We start from the raw sequence: 12,332 nt of genomic DNA, 5'->3' as shown, positions 1-12,332 counted from the left end.
AGCTTTGTCTTGGTTTAACAGGGGATTACTCTGTTTACACAAAAGTATTGACTTTGAGCCAGTGGTATTATTGTGTAAGATGGTATTGCTTTATATGTAAAGAACGTTTCGACGAGATTCCGTGAGTTTTGATTTTTTTATGGGGAAGGTTTTGGTCTATGGAAGAGGTTTTTGTTTGTAACAGTCGAGTAATCTTCTGAGTAAAAACTTGTCAAGTAATTATTTCACCGTGTGATTATGACTGATGGTTAGTAGTTATGTGTTTGGGGTCGATAGCTATAACCTTTGACTTGCCTTTTTGACTGTTCAACCCCTCTTTGTTTGAATGTATATCCTTTTTGTCATACAATGACATTGATGCAGTAACAGAGTAAAAGTCTTCTCGTTGGCATTGTCTTTGGTTTTCTACTTATCGTTGGACCTTTTTTTATTGTACCCATTTACTAAATTTAGTCGTCATTTCGTCTCTTACTCTAGTATATATCGAAATGACTAGACGAGAACCGCAGACAGACCGGTGTATCGAGTAGATGCAGTGTCGCATCATAGAAGGGAACGTCTGTCGCACCCTTTATAAGAGGAACACCACAGTTGTGGTGGAACTGTTTGTAGAATGCTTCACTCCCCTCCAAAAATATCTAGAGTGGATTAATGTGTAAATGATATACTTTCAGTAACTATAGTCCGACACTCGTTAAGAAATGTACCTTCACTTCATGAGTTAAGGGGTGTTATGTTTTTTTTTTAAAGAGTTACACGTTTTTCTTTTCTGCGTGTTAATGACTGACATTTTACAACATAGTCGATACGATTAGGAGGGGTATGACTTGTAGAGGTTCTCGATACGTTCAGTATAGGTTGTATAATATCGAAATGGCCGGGGTAAAATTTTTTTGGATAAATTCATGTCAGGGTACGTTTAAGACAGTACATTTACAAAGTCACATTGTAGTAATGACATTCCATACCGTGCATGTAAGGTATCCGTCAATGGAAAAAGTTCCCCACTAACTTACTATTGTTCCACAAGGTATAAAACGTGGTAGTTCACAGTTAATCACATCGATACCAGATCAAATACTCCTCTTCACAATAGGTGACACTTTCTAATAAACAAGACATCTGTACTCAATGCTTGTTTTCTAAAAACCTACAAACACATCTCTTAGCATTGAAGTCAATCTCTCAACACACTAGACAAACACGTTTTGTTTAACGAATCGTAGTAGACGTAAAACACGCTATAGTACTATGTTCCCATATGACAATATCATTTCCAAAAGACAAAGCCTACCGACAACGACAACACAACTACTTTCCTTAAAACTAAGATTTATCACCCAAATTCGCTAACTCCTTTTTGACATTCTACCGTTCTATTGGAGGGCTCCCAGACCTAGGTTTGTTGCCCACAATGTGGAGAACTGGTTACATTCGCCACTTGACCTCTGCTTTCGTAATGAAACAGGGTTGGGTTTTGTTATAAAGATTCACCCAATTAGCCGATCTAATATTAAGATGGTACAGACGGTGGTTGTACATCCCCACCCCCCCCCCCCCCACCCCCGGAACGGTAATACATTATGTAAGAGACAACTAACTGACTGGTAGACTGTGTCGATACCACGACTATCAAGGAGAGCAAAGATTTGTGGAAACATTTTTTCGAACAATTTACTACCGTTGACAGTTAGTTTACCGCCCTGTACGCCGTTGTACGCACCATCGGTTGTTATAGTTTTTACGACACGTCAGGTCGGTTGTTTCGCGCCCTGTGGACAACCAGTGGGATCCGTAATCCATCACCTTATAAAGAAGATTTGTGTAACTTAGAATTTATGTTAGACTGAAGTTTTTCTAAGCTCACTCATGTGTTTTGGTACGTTGTTTCTCTTTATACCTCAATTTTCTCTTGAAATTATGGTACACTGTTTTTCTCTTTCTAGGTGTCTTGTCTCTGACAATCTCTTGTCTAACCAAGCTTGTTTGGTGAGACAATTGTCACAGACAGAGACAAGTTCGCAGAGCAACTCACTGACGTACCTAATCAAGAGAAATTGGGGTATAGGAGAAACAACCGTCCAAACATCGGTCGTACAAGTAGACTCGCAGGTCTCTTTCCATGGTGAGTTGTTCTCTTAGTTATTCCCGACACAACACTTTATGACAGGTCCATTGGCATTCAGATACCACTATCCACAAGGCGAACACGTCAGCTGACTTGGTCGTGAAGGATAACTAGTGAAGTTACCATCGGTCGTATGTTACAATGGCTACATGGTACAGTAAACTAACTGTCAAGGAGACTTCTTGAAAGACGACTGTTTCTAACACTTTAGTTTAGCTCTCTGAGTTAGTCGTGGTAATCGACACTTAGTCTTCTGTCGTAGGTGTCTCTTTACGTGAGTTGATTACACCGTCGGGGGTGGGTTTCGGGGGGGTTGTGGATGTACAACCACGTAAGTACATCTTATTTTTGATCCGAGTAAGTGTGATCTAGTTTACTAATCTCCCATACTCGTTGTTCATTACGAAGCAGAGGTCGAGTGACGTTGTAATCACGTAGTCTCACATTGGTTGGCTTAACACATAGTATGAGAAACCCATGCAATAGAACGTAGATTGTCAATGTCGTCTGTCGACTTGTCAATAACTCTGGTTTTAGAAGTAGTTGCTGTTTTTTCCAATGTAAATACAACGCATAAAATTTGTACGTACCAGAGGTAGCTTTAGTCTTCTGGTAAGAGTTGTCGTAACGAAATAGAACTAGTAGCCGTGTTTAGTCTACGAATCTTACAAAACTGTCACTCTTATTTAGTGTTGATTGACGTTGTGACCTTCTGATGCAAAGAGTAGTATATATAGGTATTAAATACGTTCGGGCCCGCGACAGAAGGTCTAGATGGACGTGAAAGTGTCCCTCCCTTGTCAATGGGAATATTTATCTAGTAATCGTCGTGTTAACTATGACTACTCGTTTTATGCATGTCAACAATAGTCAGTTAGTAGGGTACTAAGTATTCCTTTGGCGTTACCATCAAGTCACCGTATCGGATTAATTGTCGCACATACAATGTGCTTATGTAATGTACTGTCCTTAAACGTACTGCATGGACTTTGTAGGAATTGACAACAGACCAGCTTCAACTTCACGTCACACCTTCTTCTGTCAGTCATCGATTGTATCTCTTACAACCGTTATTTCACCTCCTCGTCAGATGTCGTCTTAGTCTGTACAAAGCGGTCGCTCCTTAAACGGACATCAGAAAATGGCAAAGTTCCCAGACACTCTTGAGGGACATACATAACACCCCACAGTTTATTACTCTCACGTGAAGGTACACTTCTACTTTCGGGTGTGGACTGTTGTGACAGATACCATTTGGACATTATGTGTGCTTCATCAGTAAGTCATTTCTTGGAGAGGTGAAGTAATTCTACGTCAACAGTTATACACGAGTTGTTGTTATCGATAATCAGACGTCAGACGAACGTTCCCTTCTTAGTGACCTGCATCTACTCCGATACACCCCTTTCCTTTCTCGGTTCACGACTAGTCTTGAACTCGAACCCTTGGTTGTGTAGGAGTGAGGGACGATGCCGGATACAACTTGCAGTACAGTGCAGGGTACACATACGATAAAAGGTTACGTTCTCTCTCCCGCGGATCAGTCGAAACACGTTGACGTTTACCCCGAGAAGACTTCGCTGTAAGCTGCTCAATGCCCATTTATAGGTATCAGAAGATATATCGAGGAGTTTGGAACAGTAAACACTGGTCAGTCCAGAGTTTTCATCACTCCGCGCGGAGGGCGACCCACGTCACTCGAAGTCCCACCTCCGCGCATAGCACTCTGTCGTTTTCTTGGATCTTTGCTTCGACTGCTCATTTCACGTAACGGCGTCGACCACAGCGACCAAACCTCCCTGTCACTCCACGGGAATCTCCGGAGCGGTTTTTCGACATTATCACGATCCATCAACACAGGGAGGTAATGGCACACCTCACGTCAAGAAGTCTGAAACTAGTTTTGTGTAACGAGTCATCTCCGTCGGTTCATACTAGACACAGCTAAGCGTACACACGTAGTTTCTTGCGTCTGAGTAACCAAAGGTTGATTTCATCCCACTCACATTATTCCTCGTTCTCAACTCGAGTCACACAACGGCCCCCGTATATTCCTAAATAGGTGATACAACTTTTACAATTTTTTTTTTATACAGACAACTCTGTGCCGCACGCCTCCCTTGATATGCCCAGCCACCGACGTGATCTACACGACACAGGAGACATTCTTCCCACATCCGCCTGACTGTACGTGTCCGGTTTGCCGACAGGTGTCCGACAGGTTGAAATTGTGACATAATTGAAGGTCCCATCACCTAACTTGTACGTAACATTAACCACACACCACTCATAAAGTACGTGCCTGCTACGTACAAGGTGTTGTGTGTTTGACTTGTTGTGAGTTCAAAAAGACTCAGCATGGTCCGCAGGAAGCAGAACAACTATTATTTGTCTCACCGTGCAACCTGACTACGTATACCCAACCCTGGTAAGCCCGAGATGAAGGAGCGCCACCACGTTTATCAGGTTCATCTACCCCTCAAAATATGTTATACAAATGATTGTATTTTTATTTTTCACAATTTTTTCAATAGACAAAATTACAAATCCTACACTGCAGAGTCGGTTACGTGTTAGCCACGTCAGCGTGCTATCTAAGTTTGTCGTGTGTGTCTCGGCTTCTCCTCTCCTCTTGTCAGCCCTCTTAAAGGTTGTACCGCCTTCGATCCGGTCGCTTTGCTCTCTAAATTAATGTAAAAGAGATATGACCTGGAGAAACTTTACGTTAACTTATGGGGACGTAATATCGTTGTTGTTGTTATTATTATTATTATTATTATTCATTATTAGTTATTATTGTCGTCTTATTATTTAACTCTCCCCCCCGCGCACCAAGAATACAAGAGACTCCCCTCCGAGTGGATGGGTGTGAAACTTTGGGACAACATCTGCTGAACTCTTAGCCGCTTTCGCTTACGATGGCGTCTTAGGTAAAGTGTCTACAAATAGTTGGAAAAAGAATGAAGTTAAGTTTCGGTGTGAATAACAAAAATGAAGAAATAAATCTAACTTATTACATCACGAAAACAACGCAGTCAATACCCCTCTCATCCCGAGTCTACCGACTTAGACATAACTAAAGTAGCAAAAAGGAAGATTAAAACATAATAAAAGATTTGGTGTGTGACAATAAAGAGTTGTGAATTGGTGTATTAATAGGTAAACACAAATAATAAACAAACTAATTATTTGTGTTCAACCTCAGGCAGTCCTGCTCCCAGCCTCGTCGAGGTAATCGGATCAACGAAATCTCTTAAAATGTGGCCTTCATCATAAGAGAGGCAAAGCAATTGTTTGTGACACTATCAGGAGTTCGAGACACTAAAAACCTACAAACTCACACAAGCGGTCCGTTGCGGTATTAAATTTTTGAAGTCTGCTGTCTGTAACATCTCACACCGGCGCTTTTTTGTGACCAGTATTTTCAGTTTTGGTCATGTAAGTACATTTTGCAAAAGATATTCAGAGTTATGGCAAGTGTGTTTCTGTTTAGATGGCTATGTTCTTGTTTTGAAGAAATGAATTTTGATTCTAAATAGTGGGTTTAGCAATTGAGAAAAACTGTAATGTGCAGGTATATTCAAAATAAAAGAGTCAGCAAAGCACACGTTTCTGAGTTTACTTTGTGTGATCCAGCGTATGATGACTTTAATGTTCAAAAAGCTCTTTATTTTTCTCATACTGCCTCCAGCACCTCTTTTCACCCTCTGTCTGAAACCAGACCCTAGTCTGCTCTGATTGGTTAGCTGGCTGGCTATGTTGTGATTGGTCAACCGCTTAGAGATGTCCTGCCCCTTAGCCTACAATGTGTTTGAGCGCTTTTTTTCAGGTGCTAACCAACTTTGAAATAAGACTATCCAGTCACATGGGCTGTCGAGATCAGAAAACAGAATATCCACCCACTATCTGTTTATCAGTATCCCTACTGCTTAAAAGATACTTTTGCAAAGTGTTAATAATAATTAAAAAAGTCAGTTTGACCGAGCAAAATCTGCACACATTTTGATTGTTAAATTTATTTTGTTAAAAAAATCCGAAATCCGAAACGGGTTTATTACCAGATAGGTTGACACGAACGAGGAATTTGACTTGGTGTCGTGGTGCATACATAAAAGTAAAAAATAAATAAATACGCAGATAGCGAACTATATTTTAAGAACTATATAATAACAAAAAAACAGGGGGAAACCCCCCCCCAGATATTGTCAACAATCTCCTACAGTATTGTCACATTCTGAGCCTATTAACACCTGGCAGTCAAATGTTATCGACACCTGGCTGTGGAGGAATATAAATGTTCCCTTGTGTCTGTGTGTCTGCAGGGAGGAGGGCCAGTGCGTGGAGGGCATCATGGAGATCTTCGACATGCTGCTGGCAGCCACCTCTCGCTTTCGTGAGCTGAAGCTTCAGAGGGAGGAGTACGTCTGTCTGAAGGCCATGATCCTCCTCAACTCCAGTGAGTTCTGCTGACGCGGACAAACCGCAGTGTTCATTTAATGTTTTCTGAGACGGATGAGTTAGTTTGCAACGAGCAACAAATCCTGCCTGATCCTGTCCAGTTGGTACATCACAGTGTTTTTTTGCTTCTTCTTCTTCTTCTTTTCCCTCTGCTTGGTTTTGGTTAATGACACTTTAATCTGGAACTTAGTGGTTCATTGACACCTGTCACGCATCAGACCCACACATTAAAACAAACTGACCAGAGCAAAAAAAAAGCTGAAAAATGAATATATTTATATATTCTTTTGGCCTTACTGTCTGTGTAATTTATTAGCTGGGGTAAATAAATGTTCATTATCCATTTGGAGTTGCATTAAAGTAGATGTGGGGTTAAAGCTTTTAAAGTGTAATCCAAATAAAGGTTTCCAAATTCTCTCAAAGCTCTCAGAGGAGCCAGCATCTCAATTTATCAAGTCTGAGAGGTTGCATCACCTCCCTCAGTCTCTACGTTAGAGGTGATCGATCTCCGTGCTCTTGTTCTTATGAATTAGTCGTAACATACACAGTACTCAGTATCTTGACAAAGAACAATGAAGCATGTTAACATGTCACAGAAGAGGCACAACACACAAATATGAACCTGAAAATATGAAAATGTCCTCTTAAAGGTAAAACTAGCATGTGGAAATTATACATATCCCGACAAAGCTTTTATATACCCAGAAATAACAACAAAATATGTACAAACACACATATGGATTGCTAGGAATGCCTATTACCGTGTTTGTTTTCATACAAATGTGATCCTAAAACATCAAATATGTACCATTATATAAAAGCTAATTTGGTTACTTTTCTAGTTTTTCATTGGCTTGAGGTTTCGTTTATGTGACACATTTTAAACCTCACGATAAAACGGTGTGTGTTGCTCCAGGGTTGGACGTAGTCTCATTGTGCAGGTGAAGTGAGATTGGCCGAAGCTTCCACTTGTTTGAATGTAGGATGAAATGACCTTTGAAGGTGTACTTTATTGCACAGCGGCTTGTGTTTTTTAACCTGTGATGTGTTCCCAGCGGTCACAGTGTACTGCCCTGACCCCCTCACCCCCCAACCCCTCTCCCAGGGTTAGGCCCACTGTACAGGTTTCATGGAGGTGACTGACCTCTCCGCATGACCTCAGAGTTTAACACAGTTCCTCCCTAACAGACGCACACAGGCTCCCCCGCCAGCTCTCTGTTGACTCTGCTCCACTGCAGCTGGCGTGCGAAAAAGGGAACAAATTGTGAAAGAAGTGAAATCGAGTTTGAAAAGTCAGGGACAGGGAGGAATTTTAAGATTTATGTATTTAGACAGATGGAGGGCTGTGGCTGAACTGTAACAACAGGATCTACAGCTTCTTCTCTCTCTGCGGGTCAAGGTCAAGGCTTTTATTAGTCATACGTACGTAGCTACAGTGTAGTTATGACCACGAAAATCTTAGGTCACAGGCTCCTCCAACAGTGCAACACAATAAAACAGAAAAAGAGAAAAAATAGTGCAAGTAAATACAAAAAGAACCGTGACCCTGTGCATTTAAAACAATGGATGCACTTTGGTTAACCTCTTGTTTAATCAATAAAGGTTGCTATCAGCTGAACAGCCTGTGAACACATTGCCCTGTCAATAAGAATAGATACATTTCATTTTGAGCCAAACACTTCAGAAGCATGTTTTGTATATATCTAAGACCTATAATATATTGATGAATAACAGTATAATAGGGGACCTTTAAGTATTGAGAAATAGATTCAATATAGTGTTATTTTGTTCTAAAAGATCCACAGCAGCCTCGGTAGACCACATAGCTGCAGAATGCAGTGATTTATAATACTGGCACAACGCTTTGGCAGATTGTTAGTCTCCGTCTGAAGGGAGATGATGTGTGTGTCTCCCTCCTGAGATGTGTGTGTGTGTGTGTGTGTGTGTTGCAGATCTGTGCTCCAGCTCCCCTCAGACGGCCGAGGAGCTGGAGAGCAGGAACAAGATGCTGCGTCTGCTCGACTCTGTGATCGATGCTCTGGTCTGGGCCATCTCCAAGCTGGGCCTGTCCACCCAGCAGCAGACTCTGCGTCTGGGCCACCTCACCATGCTGCTCTCCCACATCCGCCACGTCAGGTACGGCCAGAGGCGGCAGGAAACGGCAAAACCGCAGAGGAGAGAATCGAAAAAGCACACATTCTCAGAGATGATTAAACTCTAGCTGTCTGGCATCATCTGTCTTTATTCGTACACTCTCACAAATGTATTCCTACATTAATTCTCAGAAGGCATGAATACGCACTCACGCACATTAGTCTTTCAGACACTTAGAGAGAATACTTGACTTGTGATGTTCGAAAAACATTTCAAGAAAAAACATACTTTTTTGATGTTATCATAAATACAAATGTTATTCACACAAGAAAGTCAAAGTGCTTTACTTTGAAGAAGCTGACTTTTAAACAATAATGAAAAACATAACATAACAAATAATATTTGTCTAAAATAAAGCATTTTTTGAAATGATTATGTGTTCAGAAGCTTACATTTCGGAGACATACAATCCTCTTAACCAGTGGTTCTCAACTGGTCAGGCCTCGGGACCCACTTTTTACTTGGTCAATACATCGCGACCCAACATTTTGAAGCACTCAAATCTATTCAACAAAAAAACCTGCTGTAATATATATGCTTTTCAGCATAAAATATTAATACAAGTGAAGTACAGTGCATATATCCCTTATATCCCTTCACAGAACTAAAGTATGCTTTTAAAAAGGGTTTAATGAGATGAACTATATAAAAAGGCACACATATTAATAATTATTATGCCATTGTTTCTTTTTCACTTTGTTCTGACATCTTGCTGCGAGAAGAGCAAAGAGGAGATAGTCTGTGTGACTTACTTTAAATTGTGGGTAAGGGTAGATAGCTCCCATTGTTCTGTGACCTGTCAATCATCAAACCGGGGGTCATATTTCATTATGTGTTCATTTTTATCTGAAGTTGTACCCATGGATGTATAAAGAAGAGTTCTACCGCAAAGTTATTCTTCGTGGGGACTTCCGGCAACAATCTTGATTCTGATTGGCCAGAAGACTCGAAAAAACATCAGCAAAGATATTTTATTGAGAAGATGATCACTACGTGACAGAAGTTTTCAAAACCGTTTATGGTCTCCGGTACTTCCATTCCAACGCCGACTGCATGCACAGCGTTAGAAAATCGGGCCTTCAAAATAAAAGCTTGACTTTTTCCCCCAAAAAAAGAAGAAAAAAATAATATTGTAGTTTTTTTTCTTCTATTTTCGTTCACATCCACATCGCGCGACCCACTCGTAACGGGTCCGGCGACTCCACTTTTTCTGTGGTTGCCGCGAACCACCAGTTGAGGAACTGCTCTAGTCACATCTAGTGACATCTATATACTGACAAGCTACCAAACGCTAGTCTCACACAACTTCACACCGAGCGAGAAGCTAGGCGAGGAGTCGCTCTGTTCACCGAACAAGAGCTCTCCCAGAGCATGTTTCCCACCCTGGGGCGTGCCGCCCTTGGGTGGGTGGACTAAGAATCCGTAGGGGGAGGTACTTTGTCGCAGGCCGTCAAGTCTGTTCATGGTTGGCTGACGGGCAACATAGTCTAAGTGGCCGTGGGTTTCGGTTCCTTTTCAAGAGCTTGGGTGGTGCTCGCGGCGTGCGCCCCTTGGCGGACGCCACTCCAACATCCGTTAATCCCAGGAGCGTTGGATTTTTTTTGGCGGGCATTTAGTCAACGGGACTGTCGAGTCCCAGAGAAGATAGCTGGGGGATTCATGGGTAGTGTAGTGTCTTCGGCGCGCATGCTAAACTGAGTTTGTTTCCGGGATACCTCATATCGCCGATGTAACCGAATCATCTGGGCGTCGACAGGTATCTTGCTGATACGTGCCGCGTTCTTCTTTCTCTAGGAGGAGGGAGACGAGAAACAGTAACTCCTGGATTTGTTTTAATGTTTTGGAGGGGGCAAGTAAACGACACAGCCAGTCTTTTTGGCTATGTTAAAAGCCTATTATTTTCGGTGTCCGTCGCTCGAGTGAACGCGGAGGTAACAGGCTGCCGAAATTACGGAGCCTCGCTACTGAATTCGTCAATGTGCGCGGGTACAAAATTGGATTATTTATAAATGATATCTATCGAATTATTATAATCACAGACAAGTAACATGGCAAAGACGGTATGTAGAAATAAGACGTCTTTGAGATACGTTCATAACGAAAGTAACGTGGTGAGTGATTGGAGAAAATTACGTGTTTTAGCTAAAGCGTAATCTGTGGGACGTAATTTTCAGGGAGACAGGTTGTTTCAGATTCATGTCCTGCCACACCACTGGCAGGAAAGAAGGCCGACACGGCCCGTTCTAAGGCCGTGGTCCCTCACTCCCACATCCCAAGCCTGGCATCCCAAAAGTTTATATATGTTTTTACATCGTTTCAGATGTTCATGTTTCAGTTTGGCGTCGTTGATAAGGCCATTAAACCAGTAAAGAAGACGGTTTCCGGCCGGGGTTGCTTTTGTGTCTCCTGGAGGCCGTACCACCAAAACATACTCATCCTGTGATGGAAAAAAGAAAGTCATCCAAAAGTAAATTGTTCTAAAAGTAATCCTGAGTACGTGACGTTTGTTAGAAACACGTAACTGGAAAAGAAATATATATAGTTGAAAAAAAAAAAATGTGTAGGATGAGATCAAGGTTACATAAATGGATTCCTATCAGTGGTATCAGTGTAAAATGGTAAGAGGGGCAAAGCCCGGTGGCACCATGGGAGACATATGTGTGGCTGGACCCTGTATTTTACAGGAGAAAGGAGTGTAGCAGAGGGTCGACGGTGGTCGGATTGTTGTTCAGTTGGCATCGGCCTCGACCCTCTCGACTTTGAGTTGCGCGCGCCTGCTTAAAGAGACAGCCGTGCTACCATGGAGAACGCAACATATGCGGTGTAGCTGTATTTAAAGGCCGAGTGGAAGACCGCGTGGGGGAGTAAATCTGATTTGTCAGAATCGGGGAGGAAACTCGGGAGGGTTGCAAGTAAAGCACAGCACACACAGCGACACACACACACACACGACACACACGACACCACACACACACACACACACGACACACACACACACCACCCACCACCAACACACACACACAACACACAACACCCACAGCACACGAACCCCACACACAGCACAGCAAACACACACACACACAACACAAACGACACACACCACACCACACACACACACACACACACGACACCACACCACAGCATCAGCATAATGTTCGTGTATGTTACGGTGTCTCCCTGAGATATGAATTAAATGGAAGCCATATAAAAAATCAGATCTCATTCGCACGCGATGCTGGCCCAGCGGCAAAGAACGGCGGAGTGAGTATCTTGCGACGTGTCTGCTAAGTCGCCCGCGCGGCGCGCCACCGAGTCACGTGTACTGGTTAGCACCACCGACAGTTGTCTGGGCAAAGACGACGCGGTCGAGTACGCAGCACGACCCGAGACAGGAAGCGCGGTGTAGACCACACTGACGGAGAGAGTAGAGAGAACGGATTGAGTCTGGCCGCCATATTTTTAAGCCCCAATTTGCCCCCCCCAGCCCGCAGCCGAGGGCGGCGCCCCGCAAGAAGGACAGGGGCGGCCCCGCGCGGGGACCAGAGGAGCGCCGGAAGAGGGGGAAGAAACCGAGCCGAGCGCGGCCGGCAGA

General features: G+C 42.9%; 1 protein-coding gene across 1 annotated transcript in view; it reads left to right on the top strand.

Annotated features, from left to right (window-relative positions):
- The window catches only part of LOC104957188 (estrogen receptor beta), a 46,950-nt gene that overhangs the window by 18,413 nt on the left and 16,205 nt on the right, over nucleotides 1-12,332 (top strand). Inside the window, exons 7-9 of the mRNA XM_010784797.1 lie at nucleotides 6,451-6,584; nucleotides 8,539-8,722; nucleotides 10,845-10,848. Coding sequence (XP_010783099.1) covers nucleotides 6,451-6,584; nucleotides 8,539-8,722; nucleotides 10,845-10,848 — 322 coding nt within the window. The remainder of the gene's footprint in view (nucleotides 1-6,450; nucleotides 6,585-8,538; nucleotides 8,723-10,844; nucleotides 10,849-12,332) is intronic.

Source organism: Notothenia coriiceps, unplaced genomic scaffold (assembly GCF_000735185.1).
Source record: "Notothenia coriiceps isolate Sejong01 unplaced genomic scaffold, NC01 NC01_scaffold00026442, whole genome shotgun sequence".
NCBI classification, from domain to species: domain Eukaryota; kingdom Metazoa; phylum Chordata; class Actinopteri; order Perciformes; family Nototheniidae; genus Notothenia; species Notothenia coriiceps.
Note: the sequence above shows the minus strand (reverse complement) of the source record. Positions and strands in the feature narration are given on the sequence as shown.